Here is a 17,505-nt window from a genome sequence, read left to right on the forward strand (position 1 = left end):
TGTTTCAAATTTTTTCACATTCTACTCATAAAGCAAGCATCACTTGGCATGCAGAGTCCCTGTACAGCTAGACAAGCACAAAGCAGCTGGACTTTTAAGATTATTCATGATTTAATTTTATACACCTCTGAAGAGATTACTCAAATTAGAAATACTTAATTTAAAATGACTACTGTACAATGGAAATCACTTATTCACAATATTCATAGTTATATTTCATTCTTTATTTACAAAATACTATCCTGAGACTTCTCTATTAAGCTTCAATTTGAGCAAAGTAGTTTATATATATACCTAAGTAACAGTGGTTACTTAATGTAAGGGAAAATGCCACTAGCAGAATACAGACATTGTTCAAATGACTGTCAGGTCTCTTGCTGTGGGTCCGTTTGTTCTACAGCTGCTGTATTTGACTGAGGTGGCTCGATTCTATTTTCAGGAGGCAGCGGTGGAGGCAAGAATCCAGGTCGTTGAGGCGGATAGTGAGGAAAAGATCTCATTGGGAAAGGATTTCTCACTGTGAGACAAGGAGAGTAGCCCAGTTAATAACAATCAAACAGCACACACACCTGCTTCTTTACCCTACGCATCTTATTGCTCAGCAACAGCCTCCCGAAATAGAAGTCACAAATTAGAACTATGTTAGATGAGGTGCTCTGGTGAGACAGAGCTGCTAGGAAGGGAAGGACAAAGTGATATTTTTCTCACTAGTGATCTTGTGACAGGCTCATGGCAGTAGCCAAGTTAGTGCCTTGTAAGGGGCTTCTGTGGCCACCACCTTCAGTGTGATGATGACCTGGTAGACCTTCATTGCCATACCCCACAGGTGCTGTGGGGGATAAAGAGCTCAGTTCTTCCCAGGTCAATCACAGAACAGCAAGAGCCAGGAAGAAGCCCTTCAGTCTGATACTTCCATCTTGCTCCAAAAATGTGAAAGGTGAAACAATTAACAGGTATGTCATAAATGCATGCCTCTGTATGAATGTTAGCACACCTTAAAGATATGGAGTTTAAAGATTTATCACACTAAGACTTATGTATGATGCAACCTCGCATCTACTTGCTTTACTATGCGAGAAAAGGAACCCTTCAGGTGCTGAACGGTGTTTATATGCTGTTTTCTAACGGTAATATTTGTAAAAGCACTATCACTGTGAGCAACTGAGAAGATGAAAATACACACCACCACCTTCAGCACACAGATGCTCCCTGCAGCTGAACTGAGTAGTAGTATGTGCAGGTAACGATTTAAGTGTTCACCCCATGTGATAACTCATGCTCATATGAAGTAAATGCTCCCTAAAGTTACATACTTGGCATTGGAGGGCGTGGTGGCCCAAAGTCTCGTACTGGAAAACATTCACGTGGTCCGTACATGCCAGCAGGAGGAGGAAGAGGAAATGGAGGTCCTCGTCTCATGAAAGGTCCTCTAGGATCCATAGGCATTAAGGGAGGTCTGACAGGAGGGAAAGGTGGAGGAGCAAACCCTGAGCTGACTGCTTCGCTTTCAGAGGCCAGTGGCTGATCAGGCAGTGAGTCCTGTAGCAGAACAAAAACAGAGAAGTTAGCGTTGGGAAAGGGATTAGGAGAGGGAGCATCTTCAATCCCATCAGGTCCATTTTGATGCATGCTGCCACTGGAACTAGCTACAAGCTAGCTCCCAACAGCTTAACTCTGAGCAGGCTACCTCTGTGCACTGGCCAATCAGCTTGACCATAGCTTTATCTTTGAGGCCTTAACTAATTTGCAATGGGGATTACATTAGCAACATCTCAAAATTAACTCACAAGGCAGCACCTGCTTTGATAAAAGTCTACATTCATTTTTATGATTTGGACTGCACAGTGCAATGTAACACATGACCAAGTACTACAGACAAACTCTCCTATATACTTTGCAGAAAATTAAGGATTCTTTAGATCAGGTTTCTGGTTAGCTACTTACACTAAGATTAGAATGATCTTTCATCCCATTTCCACTTGGTTCTGTCCGTGGGCTATTTTCTGAAGATGTTTGTCCGTCTGTATGCAAAAGTTAAACAAGTTATTCAACGTTCACTTCCCCACCACCAGCATTTTGTCTTAAATTAGAAGATACAGGCAAGAAAAATAAATATACTGCTGTATGAAGCAACTATTGTGCAGGCAGACTGAAAGAAAACAGAGGAACACAAAGCTATGCTTGAACATTCAGGTTGCACATGAATATACGCAGGCTATAGCTCTCACTCAAGTTTCTTGTATGGATCCTTAATTCAAATAAAGTTTTTTCTCGCATTTTAGTATGTTTTTCTCACATTACAGATGCATTTTCCTACTGATGTACTCTTTATAAATGAAGAGAAAAATATGAACTTCAGTGTTTTTACCTCTACCTACCCCCAGAGAACAATTATTTTTTAGAAACAAATGGAGAAAAATATTGAAGAGAATTGTCAGAGGAGAATCAAAGTGGTTATAAATGTACTAGTGATACATACTAAATTTACTCCAGTATTCAAAACAATCCAAACCAACAACAAAAAACTCAGCACTTTGAGATTTGAAAAATACTGCTTCCTTAAACTTCAGCATCAACAAAGACACTAATAATAAAAAGCGTAAGACCAGAACAATACTGCTAACAAGTGACAGATTTCATTTACATTAATTGCATCTCTTCTCCTTTAAGCAATAAAGCTCTTTTCTCAATAAACAGAAACGTCCTTTCCAAAAACCTAAATTGTGTCATTTCAAGCAGGCCTACATTGCTTATGTTAGAAATACTGTTACTTAACAATCTGAAGAATTTCAGTTACTTATGTCATGCAGAGAATATTCCTTCCTTGATACTTAAGTTGCAAAACACTTTCCATTTTAAATCTGTCAAGTTGCTCACAATCTGTCAAACTTTAACCCTTTGACAAAAAGTTTCCTGCTCTCCAGGTACCTGCCTCAAATTTTTGGAGTTACCTACCTCAGCTTAGGAAAATGCAGATTATCTTGCTCACAGAAAATAACATTTTGATCATCTTGCTGAGAAATCGTAATTAATTTGAGTTGGAGTCTGGATTTCACTACTGCAAGATGCTGCTCTTCAGAAATCAGATGGTGTATTGGTTTTGTTTTTATTTTTACAAATACCCAAGTCTAGTGAAATTATATGCCTCTAAAATCAACATTCACATGTGCTTAATTACATGTGAATTTTGGCAGCAAGGTTATCCAAAACAGTTTCCATTAAGTTGGTTTTGAACTGCCCAAGAAGAAGATAAGCTTTTTTTTTTAAAAAGAAAAAAACTTTTAAAAGCAGCTTTTTTTTAGCAGCTAAATAAATGGGTAAAAATGAATGCAAGAACTGAGTGCAAAGACCACATGCGTCTCCTGTCCTTCAGTCAGCAAGCAGGCACTTTGAAGAAAGCAGTGGAATTCCCCAATGGAATACAAAGAAGTAGGAAGCAGAAGTGAAACAGACAGGCTTGGGGAACATGGTAGGAAGGTGAGTAGCTGTACAGGAACAAAACTGTACAGAATTTTCCAATAGAGAACAATTCCCTATTAAACCTTTACCTCAAAACAGAATTCAGCATTCTGACATTATGACACCAAGTAAACAAAGGGTTTCTCTTCTATTGCCAGGAACTGAGCAGCAAAGATGGTAACTTACTAATAATCACATGTACCTGAACACTGCCTGGCACAGTTTCTGTCAAGAGTTTAAAGGTTTCGTTATTCCTGACGACTCAGACATGTCACTTAGTAGGCATTAAATAATGATGAAAACTGTTTAATGAGTATTAAGACTCTGAGCTCTTAAATTGTTAGTGATAAGGTTTAAGTCACCACAACTTTGTCTCTGAGCGTCTGTGTGTCGCTCAGTGTCACAAACAAGAATTTACAAAATTGGGCCATTTCAAATGGTAATGAGACAGTGAAACATGATGAAATTGATGGGCAACTGCACTGTGAACTACAAAAAGCTCAAAGTATTACAAACAGTTTGAAGGAGGCTGCAGGACTTTCTACTCAAAGCCAGTGAATACTTGAAAATGTTGCTGTTGTTCTTTCAGTTTCATTTACTCTAACTTTATAAAAAATGACACAGAAATGCAAGTAAGGGTTTGTGAAACTTTAACACTGTGTTGAGCTTCATGGGAGGAACCACAAGATATGGGAGGCCATGTCTGAATGGTTAATACCCAGATCAGTGAAGGTGGACAATGAAAATACCTCACGGTTACCATTCACTGGATTCCATCCACCCAATAGAAGAGCCTGTAATTGCTGAGAACAGTGAAAGACTGCATCAAAGCCAGCAGGTATTAAAATGTTTTTGCGCAACAGAACATATCAGGCCTGGGGTAGCTGTCAAACTGCCCTCCTCCCATGGCGTAGTACATATGGTCACCCTATACTGAGACTCCTGATCATGTCATGGAAGCCAGGTAAAGCAATTCCCACCTGTTTTATCAAAAGACTGCATGTTGTATGTTCGTAGCTCTGCTGGTCCAGAAAGTCTTCCAGTATTTGGAGGATTAGGGAAAAATCTTTCTTGTCTTCGAGGAGGAAGAACGGCATCAGAATAGGGCTCACCTATCATTGAAAACAAAAAAGTCACAAAACAGGTCAGTGAAGATTTATTACCTCATTTCATGTAATTTTATATCAGCAAAATTATCTGGATATCTTATGCTCCCATTAACATTCTAAGTGACTATTAAGCAGGGTGGGCAAACAATCCTAGAATTAAAAAAAAAAAAAAAACAGACCGTAGGAATCCCACCTTCATATACTACAGCTTACATTTGGAGTAAACTGGCATTTCAGGAGCTGCAAAAGAGAAAGCTCCCTGATTTTTGGTTTAACATACAGTAGAATTCTTTATGTTGTGATTACATAAGTGACCTTGAAACAAAGATTCAGCACAGCAACGAAGGCTCATGTCAAAATAAGTTACTGTACATTTGAAGCCATGCTAATGCAGGAGTGCTGTTTCCCATGACATTTCTTACCACTCTACTGCATTTCCCATCTCCTTGCATTGAATCTAGCAATTATGCAGCTACAAGGCAAAGAGTATTAGTCAGATCCTGGGCAAGGATGGGATAAGAACACAGCTCTGGACAAGAAAACAGGACTCCAGTATCCTGTAAATAGATGAGATCTGACAAATGGAAAACTGCATCCTGAGGGAATTTTGAGTTTTATGACCAGGCTTACATACAGATGCACAGCAACTACAGTAGCTTGCTGCATCTGGAAACTGAGGTACATTCACCTGTTTTTTTTTTTTAATTTTTTTATTGTAGTATTTTTGCTTCTTTATTACAAGTACACAGGAAGGTTGTTTCCTCCCCTGAATTCAGTTTACTTCATAAACATCAGTATCCTCTTCATTTTATCTATGTCTTCCTTGAGTGATGATGCGTAACACACGTTTATCTAAAGTGAGAGCGATGACTTATTTTGTTCCTGTTGTTATTTACGGAAGAGGCAACATCGACATGAAAATAAGTACTAAACAGCACGTTTTCAGCCAGGATGACTGTCCCATGGTGTTCCCCTACTACGAGCAGAAACATTAAAAAAAACAGCTAGCTTTTGGGATTTTTTTTTTAAGCTAATGTACCATTAAAAATTATGACTTTCTCAGATCTCTCATTCATCATCTAGCCTAGACAGCTCTTTTGATGCACTAAATAAGCCCCTAGTAAAAGATGAAACTAAGCAGCTGATTATGCACTGCTAGGATCAATATACATTTAACAGACAGCACAGAAGAAGTGCAAATGAACTGCACTATTCAAGAAGGGGATAAAACTGTACTATTAAAAAACCTTATCAGTGTGACTGCACATGCCATTCCTAGAAAACACCTCATATTGCTAAGCAAAAAAAAAAAAAAAAATTTATGCTGCAAGTCAGAAACTCCATTATTCTAGTAGCTAAGCAGATTTCTATACCTGGTGGAGGCAGAATTATCCTGCGTTCTCTGTCCCAAGGAGGAGACAGGGATCCAGTATCTGATGGTGGTCTGTGGGGATCAGGTAATCTATCAGAACTCAGCTCTCCTCTTTCATTACTAGCTTCATACATGACAGTAGATCCTGGTCCTCTGGATCCTAATTGAAGAAATGAGATAACTATTTACTCTGGTTTTCAAATCCTACATTACGTGTCTTTCTTCATTAAGTCTGAAAACAATAAAATATATCATGCAATGCCAACACTTTCAAGACATGAGAGGTGCACAGCTCCCCAGGAATCTCCAGCTGTTTGCTGCTGATGACTTACTAGAAGTGTTTAAAGGTTTGGTTGGAATGAAAAAAAATGTAGTTCAATGGGAGCGTAGCCTACAGTACCTGATTTTTTTGGTAATCATTTTAAGAGTTTCTGTTCATTGAAGTAAAAAAAATAAAAATGGTGCCTTCATGATAAATGTTATTCTTAGTACTAAAATAATTGTCATTAACAAGACTTCATCAATTTAAAAATTAGCACTCAAAGTTAACAACCTCATTGAAAAAAATATTTGCATTACATTCAAGATTATTCTCATTCGTTCTAACTCTTTAATCAAGAAAAAAAAATAGAGAAGACCAGGTCAACATATAAGCAAGTGGAAGACAAATGTGATGAGTGACTTCAGATTGCAAGTTTCCTTTGAAGTAAGATTTGGTCTGCATAAATGCAGAATTCCAGTATCATTCTGTAATTCCCTACCCTAAAATCCAACTTAGTATTTGAAGCCATTTTCTATCTTGTGCAAAGTGAGATAAGCACTATAATCGCTCTATAGTTAGCATTGACTAAACACATCATTTGTTTAATCTTCCCAAGTTAGATTAGTGCTCCATTGCAAAGTGAACAGTAACGTCTTTGCATAATTTCTTTCCTTGCTAAGAGTGCATTTTGAAATCCAGTTTTCACTCTTACCCACCAGTAACAGCTGAGTTATAATTTTAAAGATTCATATAACATCTCAGTTTCATTACATACTGTCTCTATTCAAGCAAGCAGTTATCAAATATGTGATTTTACCTGCATGTGGTATGTGTGCTATGGTTGAACATTTGATCTCAGTTTTTTTTTTTTTTTTCTTGACTTAGAATGTGAATCAACTTTCATATGCAACTGGGTATACCACTTAGAGAGAATTAAAGTAAAGAAACAGTCTTCTAAAAATCAATGTTGATTAGTGACATCCTTATAGATGAAACATATTTAGATGTATTTCCTGTGAAGCAAATATAGGTACCAACAGATTTAACAGCGGTATTAAGTTAAATAGTAGCTTCTTCATTACCTGTAATAGATGCTGAACCTTACTCTAACATTCATCAACACTGTTTCCATTTAAAAAAAATTACAAAGGAGTAGTGTTTCCTTCCCTTATCAGCCATGACACTATGGATTTATTTCACCTACTTCTCAAACTCTACATTTTACTCCTTTTTACATTTACCCTTCTGTTCTCTTTCATCAGTAGGAATGAAACAGCCTCCATGTACAATGACTACCTTAAATTTAGAAACCAAGGGGAGGAAAACATTACTGAATCAGTAACTTCCTATAGAAACATTTTTCATACGTCGATGTGTCTTGTGTTTTTTTTTGATGTATTTAACTCCCCATTCTTCTCTCTCCATCTTTAGACAATTGAGAAGTATCAACATTCTCTCCTGAGAAAACTAATTAACTTGTTTACTTTAAAATCAGAAGTTTATTTCAGCAGAAGTGCATTTGTCCAAAAAATAAAACAAGACTAAGCTTGGCTTTTCACTTTTCTCAATTTATGCTTCTGAAAGCAATCTACTGACTAATCCACTAGTACCAACAAAACTTTCCGTTGTGCTGGTATACACTAGACAGCTTTAGAAACAAGTTGAAAAACAGGAATAGTTTGTCTGAGGACCTGTTTGTACTGAATTGGTGGTTTTAATACTTTTTGTCACCAGCAAGAGGAAAAGGTGTGACAGATTTATAGCAGAGGAGAGAGAAATCCAGAATAGATAGATTTTCAAGTTTAAGAATTGTACCTCTTCCTCCTCCTCCACCTGGAAGCATAGGTGAAAGCCTTAAAGGACCCTCCAATAAAGTTGGAGGGGAAAGAAAAGCTCTTGTTTCAGATGAAGGCCGGCCCATTGGTGAGGGTCCATATGGGGAATGCTCTGGAACAGTTAAAACAAAATGCTCAAGTTCACAATACTTAGTTCAGCAAACTGTATAAAGTAATTAACTTCTCAGGTGAAGTTTAAAAATAGATTGTATAAGTGAAACAAGAACTGTGTTCCAGTTACCATGTGTGTCATATTCCACTCTCCTCTCATCAATGCTGCAATACTGCCAACACTCTTAATTTCAACAAAATACTTGACAGGACCTAGAGTAACTTTTTTTTTTTAATGACTACTACATACACATGGCCAGGATAGTTTTCAAACGACTACATATGTGCTGCCTTGGGAAACAAAACCAGAAACCAGAACAATTAGAGTCTATTTCACAGTTCAACACTGTACCTCTGCCAAACGGTCTAACTGGAACATCAAGAGCATAAGGATCTTTTTCTAAAAGGTCAAGTTTAAATTCTGCTTCTGTTAATCTGTAAACAAACAACAAAAAAGAAATGCAAAAATTTTACTGGGCTGCACTGCTTACTAGTAACATTTCTACTAAAAGGGCTAAATAGACAAATGTATATCATTCCTTAAATAAAAAGGCGAGATATCACAGAACTCTGAATTTAAGAATTCCTTTAAGTATTCATGCTATTGCATGTAAGCTATAATTCATAAGTTGAAGTGGCATGCTAGATGTCCTAACTCCCAGGCACAACACTATTCTCATGAATATGTTGCACTTCAAGTGTTAGTTAGCTGTACATCTGAAGGTTTCCCCCTTACACACCTCAACTGCTAGTTCAGTATAAACTTCTGAATTAAAGAACTGCAAGATTATTTAGTAATCATGACTTCTGGTTAATACATGCCTATTAAAAAAAACAGTACCATCAAAACCCTGGAGTCCTAGACCTACATTCTGTTTCTTTTCTGAAATATTTCAATGCTTTACATAGTTCATTTTTTCTTGCATAGTATCATTACAAGAATCCTCAAATGACTCCCCCTCATTCAGAGCTACAGCAGAGCACTGCTCTCTGCTCTGTCTCATTCACCATTGATTAACATGTGCCTAGAAAATACCAAATTGCATAAATCCAAAACATTTTCACATTACAAATCACATTTGTTTAGAATCAGATGAGGACTGCACTTACTTTTGTCTGTTATGTGCATTTTCTTTTCTTATATCATTGAGGTGTCTTTCAGCTGCTCGGGCTGTCAGCTTTCAAGAAGAACAAAAATCAGATGCTTAGATATTGCTGTTTATTAATTAAATGAATCATAAATGTGACAGCTCCTAGATCCAATACATTTTTCTATCTGAAGTGTTCAGATTGTATTTTCATTATGTATGACTCATATAGAAAGCATAGGAAACAGTCTCAAAACATCACCAAATGACACTAGCAGTTCTACTACCCAATTTTTTGGGAAACAATACAGTTTTCCTGCAGATTCTTAACACTGCAGAAATTAAATTCATTGCTTTGAAGCATCTATGGAACACATACAAGATTTAAAATCTCCAATTTTACATATGCAAGTTTTATTTTTAAAATAATACAATTCAAATCTGTAATATTATGACCATGAAGTGCCATAACTTTTGACAGGACTATCTCACACAGACCATTCAGTGAAACTGAAGAATGTATTAGTCAGGAGATATTTTAAAGTTTCCTGTTTGGAAAAAAAAGGTTAAAAAAAAAAAAAAAGCATTTTGTAGCAACATTCTTAGGAAGCTGTCAACGGAACATACTGTTCTCGCAGGACATAACGTCTTCTATTAGCAGATAAAAAGAATGGAGTACATCCAGGAAAAATATTAAAATGGCACCAAAGCAAGGCCAAATGCTTTTATTATTAGCAAAATGCCACGCACTTTTTAAATGGCAACATGTTATTCAAGCAGATTTAGCGCTATAGCAAACAATATTGTAGTATTCAATTCTACTGAGCTCAGAGCTCACTCAATTATTGCAATTGTTCTATGACAAAAGTATTTTTAACATGCTTTTGTGTATTTCTGCAAGAAATCAGTAGGTAACAGGTTAATGTTGATGATCTGTGTTTAATAACAAATTTAGAAGTGACAGACCAAGCTATTCAGACCATTGAAAAGTGAGACAATAGTTGACATATCGAATTAAGTAAATTTATTGTTTGGAACTTACCCAATTATCATGAGCTTTTTTCTCATGTGAAGTAATCTGTGAAAAAGATATTTGTTAGATCATTACCGAAGTGCATTATTCATCTGAAAAAGAAAACTTAAGATTGAATATATGCTCTCATTCATAAATGTAATATGTAGGTAAATTATTATGAGACATGTAAACTTAAACTGAACTTATTTTTAAATGAAGTTAGTGATTTCTACTAAGACAGTAAGTCTACGAAAAACAGATGACATAAAATAGGTAATAAAGAAAAAGACAAGGAGAAAAACAAAACAAAAGAACAAGCCATATTCAGTACAACAACCTAATGGAAAGTGGTATTTCAGTTGCATTAACATCCATCCCTACTTGGCATCAATGCCAAGTAACATAAAGACATACCTGATTCTGATAAGAACGAATGGTTCTTTCTAACTCATCTTCGAGATCTTTTGCTCGCTGTCTGTAACAAAAACAGGATTTATGACACTGTAATAAAATGCTGAGGAAAATAATTTTAAATATGGTAAACACAATGGTTAACACAAAGTATAATTATTTTCAAAAAATAATTTTTGTATCTAGAAGTATCATCACCTAAAGCCTAGAATTTCCATTGCTAGTCATTTTTGTGTACCACGTGATCCTTAGTCAACCACTCCCCAACTGCTCAGTGGTCTGTGATATATTTCCAGTATGAAGGATATCACCCTACAGTATGTCCTAACAGCCAGGTTTACCCAGCTCAGCAATTGTAGTGACATGGCTAGAACCTCATGCCGTTACAGTTTAGCAGTCGGTTCTGGGGGACAGGTAAACAACAGGTAAAAGAAATAATTTGCACTCAAGTTATTTCAAGACCACAGTAAGTATGATGCCACCTAGTTGCCAGCTGCCTGGTGCACAGCCTTTCTAGGTTCTGCACCCTCTCAGCAGGTGGGCCAAAGACACATTCCGAGTAAATCAAAAAGAGTGAATTCTGTATTCCTAAATGAATACTGAAAAATGTCTACAAGGGCTTCACATTCCAGAGGAATGCTCCTCAGGAAGCATTTCTGATCCGTATCGTTCACTTAAGTGTCAATACTCCCATGAACATTGAAGGAAGACAGGAAATACATATTACAAATCAAAGAATTATGCTGTAGCTCAAGAAGCTACTGAAGAAGCCCATATGTACACAGCTAGTGTAACACAAAACATTTACAAAACAATTACAGAAAATATTCCCACATTACGGTAATACTATTTAAAAGCTTAGAGATACAGAAATAGAATACTAAAACTAGACAACAAATACGTTCAGATCTATGGAAAAGGTGAATGTTGCATTTATTTCACAGTATTCTCTTTTTAACTTTCTTTTTTTTATTTTAATTTTTTAAATCTGTTCACTAAAGGGAACTAGATATAGACCCACTTCTACCATTCCATTAAAGCTAACATTTCAATACAAACAGCATTCTAATGGAAAAGCTCTCAGTGGTCTTCCATTCTCATTTTATTTTTTATATATAGTTTTTAATAAAACAGAAACTCTAATACTATGTATTATTACACACCTACTGGCATATAACAACACAAAAAAAAGCAAACCAAAGAATCTGGAAGAAAACACATTCACTTAAGCTGGTGTTATTCTCTACTGCCTTCTGTTCACTTTAAAAGTCATAATAGTAAGTAAAATTTGTAATTACCGGTAGCTGTTTAGTTCTTCAGCAGCATGATTAATTTTTTCATCTACTTTAGAGAGCTTTTCTTCTTTTTGTAGGCGTTCTCTCTCTTCTACTGTCAGTTTCCTTTAAGAAAATTAATAAATTCATCTTAATTTTAAGTCAACAATTCTGCTGGCAGTCCAAGAAAAAAAATTCTCAAATTATTTAGGCACGATGTGTAGATGATATTTATCCAGATAAAGAACTTTAGAGGTAACATATAAAACGGCATAAACAGAACTAGTTTTTATGTCTTTATTCAGTTTATTTTTTGCTTTGCTTTGTTTTTAATGAAGCAATATCACTATTCCTAAAAGCAATTTGGAAGACAATTTAAGCTCCCAAATACTCCAGCTTTCCTTTTGCAAAATATTACTGCCCTAGGGAGCTAGTATTGCAAATGGAAATATTTGCAAAAATGTACAACCACACACAGAACTACACTATCTTTCAGTGTTATTTCAATAACTATTTAAAAGATGTCCCACTAGTACTAATATCCTCTTTAATTCAGCTATCTCCACCACAACAGCTTCTCTCCACTCCTTTTTGTCTCTTGCAGTCTTTGACAAGAAGCATATGTTTGCTGAACTTCAGCATGGTATCTTTAAATAACTTATTTTCATTAAGTTCCATTCTATCCCTCATCCCCTATAAAAATCAAATGTTAAGGTAGTGGATCTGGGGTTTTGCAGCATCTATGAGGATGACAGTCACCTGTGTATTACACAAACTACAAAGCAGATTATCATAGAAAGCAACACTTGAAAAACATCCTGCATACTGCTCAGTACAAAATCAAGACTTGTATTGCTTCTCTTGCTGCCTTCAAGATTATGTTTGCTCCTTAAAAAAATAATTTCTGGCTAATAAAAATGTAAATTTGTGCCTTAAAATGATTCCCTCCTGATCCCACCACAGCCAGACACACACACTTCTCAAAGTTATTACATGCTCCATCCCACCCCAGTCCTTCTGCGTTTGATTTTGGTCAGCAAGTCCCGTTACCTACTGACATCCTTACTGGGAGACAGATGGCACAGCCTTCACACTGCGTCTTTGTTGGTGAGGAAAGACAAAATCACACAGGTTCTACATTGCTTACTGATAATAGCTGTCCATGTTTTCACTCTTAAGCTTAATTTTACATATAGCGCCACTCTTCCACAGACATTAGTAGCTCCCTTTACTATATAAAATATACCCCATAGTTAAAGAAGCTACTGATTTTCTTTCTTTCAGCAACTTTGATACATGTATTACATCATACCTCAATTTAGAAGTCAAGCTTTCCAACTTCACCCACCTTACATCATAGATTAAAGATTTGTTACTTCTCATGTTATCTTTTTTTCCCTATACTTAATTGTGGAAAAGTCCTAACTTAATATACCACTACTTCCATGGTAACAGTTAGTATAAACTTACTGTCATCATAAATGCACATGAAGGTGCAATGTAACAGGGTCTTCCTGCTACTCCCTACTTCAGGAAACTCTGGAAAGCAGTATTCAAATTTCTAATAATTTTCAGCCACCCAAATCAAAAAGCGTGAAATCTCATACAGTAAGGATTGAACATAAAAGTGAAGAAAAAACAGCACCTGTGTAGTTTCATTTCATTTTCTTGATAAAGCTCAGTCATTACTTTGAGTTTCTGCTGAAGCTTTTGAACTTCACTTTCAAAGCGTTCATTTTCAGACTGCAAGGAAACTTGTTCACTTTGGAGGTTTTCTATACGCTCTGTCAAATGCAGAGATAATTATATTGGGAACAACATACAATTTACAAAATTAAAATATTTGTAACATTTTAGGACAGAAAAAGTCTGTAGAAGCCTCTGCTACTATACTTATTTAATAATGTATGCAGTAATATGTATTGATACATTTCAGTAAATTATAAAGATTGAGAAACAGTGTTGGTCCTTTGATGGGAAGCCAGCATTATTCTCTCTACCAAGTGCAGCTCTGAGCAAATGCCTAGTCTTTGTTTTCCCTCTAAATGGCATAGCTCCTCTAGACACTGCAGTTTTATAATTCACAATTTTAATTTGGAGCTTTTATTATTGTAATTATTCCACTCTAAAAGAGTAAAATCATTACCATTATATTGCAGATTTAGCCACACAAAGCCTTGCTCAGTAGCCTGAAGGAATAATTCAGATTTGTTATCTATCCGAATTAAAATCAGTCCTGTTTTCCTTCCTATTTACTATTCTTATGCCTCTTTTCAAAAAAGATATAAAACTTCAAGTAAGCTAGAATACCTTTATGAGAGAGAGTTAAAATCAATTTGGAAAACGAGTCAGGCTAAATGACCTTCATGCATTAAAAAAGAGCATATCATCATTCAAATAACAAAGCACAGTACGTTCAAAAATGATGGCTATTCTGCTGGCTGTTATCTATAAAAGCAATTGGTAGTTACAGACTGTTTTTAATTGAAGTGGCAGTGTTTTCATTTTATAAATTTTAATTCAGTGTAGCCTACACAACAAAGGAAAAATTAGAGAAAAATACTTTAGCTTTGATTCTCTAAATGCAGTATTTTTGATTTTACTAATTATTCAGCTTCCACCTACTACAACTAAACTACAAATTTTAATAGAGTTTTAAAATTTAGAGTAGAACCCCACTGTTTCATGTCCAGCATTTATGTAAAGGTATTATATATTTATTAACATCATTTTGCTAATCTTTATATAACTTCTATACTGTAACGGTACAATAAAATTTGCAAATGGTGCTTTATAATTAAATATAAAATCACTATATTTTGACTGCTTTACCTCTAGAATCAAATATTTAAAATAGCTAAGCAACTCAAACAGGCATTTTAAACATTGAGTACATCTATTAATATAACTTAAATCAGTTTTTAGTCGAAACTAGACAGCCTGTAACATCATTTAATTACCTGTAAGTTCTCCTTTGGCTTTGTTTTCATCAGACAATTTTGAATACATTTGATCTCTTTCTGTTTCCATGGTCTTTAAACAAGCATTTAACTACAGTCAAAATTAAAAAAAAAAAAAAAAAAAAAAAAAAAAAGGAACTTAAGATTATTAGAAACTGTTTGTATGGAAAAATATTTAATTAAGTATCAAAAAATGCTGGGTCTTGATACCCTTAAGTGCACACATGTATCTATATGCACTTAAACTTACCATAAGAAATTGCACATAGTACATTTAGCCTCCCCCCCTTCCATCCACAAGTTTCTTAAACTCACGTACCTTTGCAGCATAGATCAATTTCTTTACAGTTCGTTTTTGCTGATCATCTGATTGACAGAATAGAATACGTCACATAAAAAGCACAGAAAGGTTTGTGACAGAGCTTACTACTCAAACATATCATTTGACTTTGCTCTTATAAAAAATGCAATCCCCAACATGCCATGATAGGCATATTTTAAATTGGTGGCTTGCCTATTTTCTAAATAGGTTCAGAATGCACTTATTAAGAGTGAAATGGTGAACACACATTGTAGGACTTACTGGGCTATTGTACAATCAGCACTAACAAAAAAGAACCTGCAGCAAGAATCAGGAGGAGGAAAGGCTACTCTGTGCTGCTGTTTTGAAAGGACCTACATCTATATCCCCACCTCTACTACACTGCTTGCAACAGCTGCATAAGGACAAGGAAACAGAAATAAGGCTCTATGGACCTACAGGGCTACTGCTTGTAGGAGCTTTGGGAAGAAACCAAAGCAACATTTCCATCTACAAATGCATGAAAATCATTGCCAAGACATCCTGCAAGAGACTGAGCACTCAGTCTTTACATTTCCCTGTGACAATGCATACACTTTTATCTATAGCCACGTTACCCTATAGCACAGGCTACTATTCCAGAGGTTTCCAAGCATCAGTTAACTGTCTGACATTAATAAAATTGGGTGAGTTTTAAAAACCCATTTTTTAAAAAGCTGATCTTTCTACTCTCCTAGAATTTTGTTGGTTCTCTATTTTTAAAACATCTATTAAAACATATTATACCTAAATGCTCTCCATTTTCTGTTTCACCCTTTATATCAGTGTCCCAGTGATCATCTTCAGTGTCATCATCATCTCTGATTGCTGAACTCCAGTCTTTCATCTTCAGCAAGTACTGTGTCAGCGACTAAGAAAAAGCCCACACAAAACAAGAACAGTAAAATAAATATAAACAATGAAAATGTGGTTAGCTTCCCAATTACTTTTCCAGGATTTCTGATCTTAATTTACTTCCCTTAGTAAATTTAACAAGCCTCATCCATAGGACTCTAAATGTCCAACATTAGTCTTCTCATTAAAACATATACCTGCAGGTTAACAGGTATGCTCTAGGCAAAGATTCCTCAGATACCCAAGTAAGTAGGCTTTTCACAGGGCTTGGGCATATATGGTATGCCCAAACACATGACAGTAAGTCCCCAGACCCCATGCTCCAAATTCCCAAAAGAGTAAATACTCTATTAGAACCAAAAGTGCTATGGTCTTGTTTAGCCTGTGGGCTTCCAAGGCTGTCAGACTGCTCCACTGTGCTGCTAAGCAACCTTTTTTTGCTTAGCAGGAAAGGAGACATTTGAGGATGGACACATCAAACACACTAACAAAAAAAACCAACAGCTTAACACATACTAAGAAAAGGAGAGTTTGTTAGATCTTCTTGAAACTTAATGGTTTAGCATCAGACTGAATAATACGATTCAGTGCTACCTGTCATCATTTACCTTGACTTGACTCTCTTTATTTTTCAATACTTCTTCTATATCTGTTTTAGATGATTCAAACATTTTTGTTTGTTCATTTAGTTCACTAAATCGTTCATCCCATCCTTCAGCTTCTTTTAAAAGCTAAAAAGGGAAACACTAGATTAGTGTGATTATTCCTTATAACAAAGAACCAAGGATGAATAGCACTTCAGCCTGTTGTGCATATTATCTACATACACAAAAGCAGAATTTTAACCTCTCATCCTACAATATGAATTAAACAAGAAGACTACAAGGCAGTCTCAAGATTCAAATATAAGACTTCTATGTTATTGTCCTGTTGATATAACTACAATAACTCTCTTGTAATTAGTTGCTAGAACATTTAAAAAAATAGCAAAAAGGTTCATTTGCTATTCCACTCACTTAAAATCACACGATGTGACAACAGCAACGCATATAAAAAGTGACAATTTGTGTAACAGTTATGAACACTGGGCAGGAGTGGACAGAGGGGAGAAGATTCCTTCCCCAACACGCACATACACTTTTGAAATTATACCTGTCTTCTCAACCTAGGAGAGGTCGGGGAGGTAAGGAAAATCTGGAAGCTTTTCAGACAGCTGCTTAAATTCACAAGACTTGTACATTTACACTATCTCCCTTGCTCTCCTCCACATTTCTTAATGACATTTCAAAATTTTATTTTAAAGAGCTTTCCCATTAATTAAAGTCACAGCAACTGCATGTAATCGCTACTTAATGGTATGTATCTTTGTCATTGTGGTTAACTAAACAACAGGCATATTCCAAGGTTACTTTTG

The 17,505-nt window shown here is 35.7% G+C and overlaps 1 protein-coding gene across 1 annotated transcript in view; it reads right to left on the reverse strand.

The window, feature by feature from the left end:
• The window catches only part of MIA2 (MIA SH3 domain ER export factor 2), a gene marked incomplete at its 5' end in the record, with an annotated part of 33,401 nt that continues 15,896 nt past the window's right edge, over positions 1 to 17,505 (reverse strand). The window contains 16 exons of the mRNA XM_084287295.1: positions 1 to 517; positions 1,314 to 1,539; positions 1,945 to 2,021; positions 4,440 to 4,571; positions 5,942 to 6,100; positions 8,018 to 8,149; positions 8,501 to 8,583; positions 9,259 to 9,326; positions 10,279 to 10,314; positions 10,666 to 10,726; positions 11,961 to 12,062; positions 13,582 to 13,720; positions 14,897 to 14,987; positions 15,216 to 15,262; positions 15,984 to 16,107; positions 16,700 to 16,822. Coding sequence (XP_084143421.1) covers positions 366 to 517; positions 1,314 to 1,539; positions 1,945 to 2,021; positions 4,440 to 4,571; positions 5,942 to 6,100; positions 8,018 to 8,149; positions 8,501 to 8,583; positions 9,259 to 9,326; positions 10,279 to 10,314; positions 10,666 to 10,726; positions 11,961 to 12,062; positions 13,582 to 13,720; positions 14,897 to 14,987; positions 15,216 to 15,262; positions 15,984 to 16,107; positions 16,700 to 16,822 — 1,752 coding nt within the window. The 3' untranslated portion in view covers positions 1 to 365. The remainder of the gene's footprint in view (positions 518 to 1,313; positions 1,540 to 1,944; positions 2,022 to 4,439; positions 4,572 to 5,941; positions 6,101 to 8,017; positions 8,150 to 8,500; positions 8,584 to 9,258; positions 9,327 to 10,278; positions 10,315 to 10,665; positions 10,727 to 11,960; positions 12,063 to 13,581; positions 13,721 to 14,896; positions 14,988 to 15,215; positions 15,263 to 15,983; positions 16,108 to 16,699; positions 16,823 to 17,505) is intronic.

This window comes from Netta rufina, assembly GCF_964035555.1.
Source record: "Netta rufina genome assembly, chromosome: 5".
Taxonomy (NCBI): domain Eukaryota; kingdom Metazoa; phylum Chordata; class Aves; order Anseriformes; family Anatidae; genus Netta; species Netta rufina.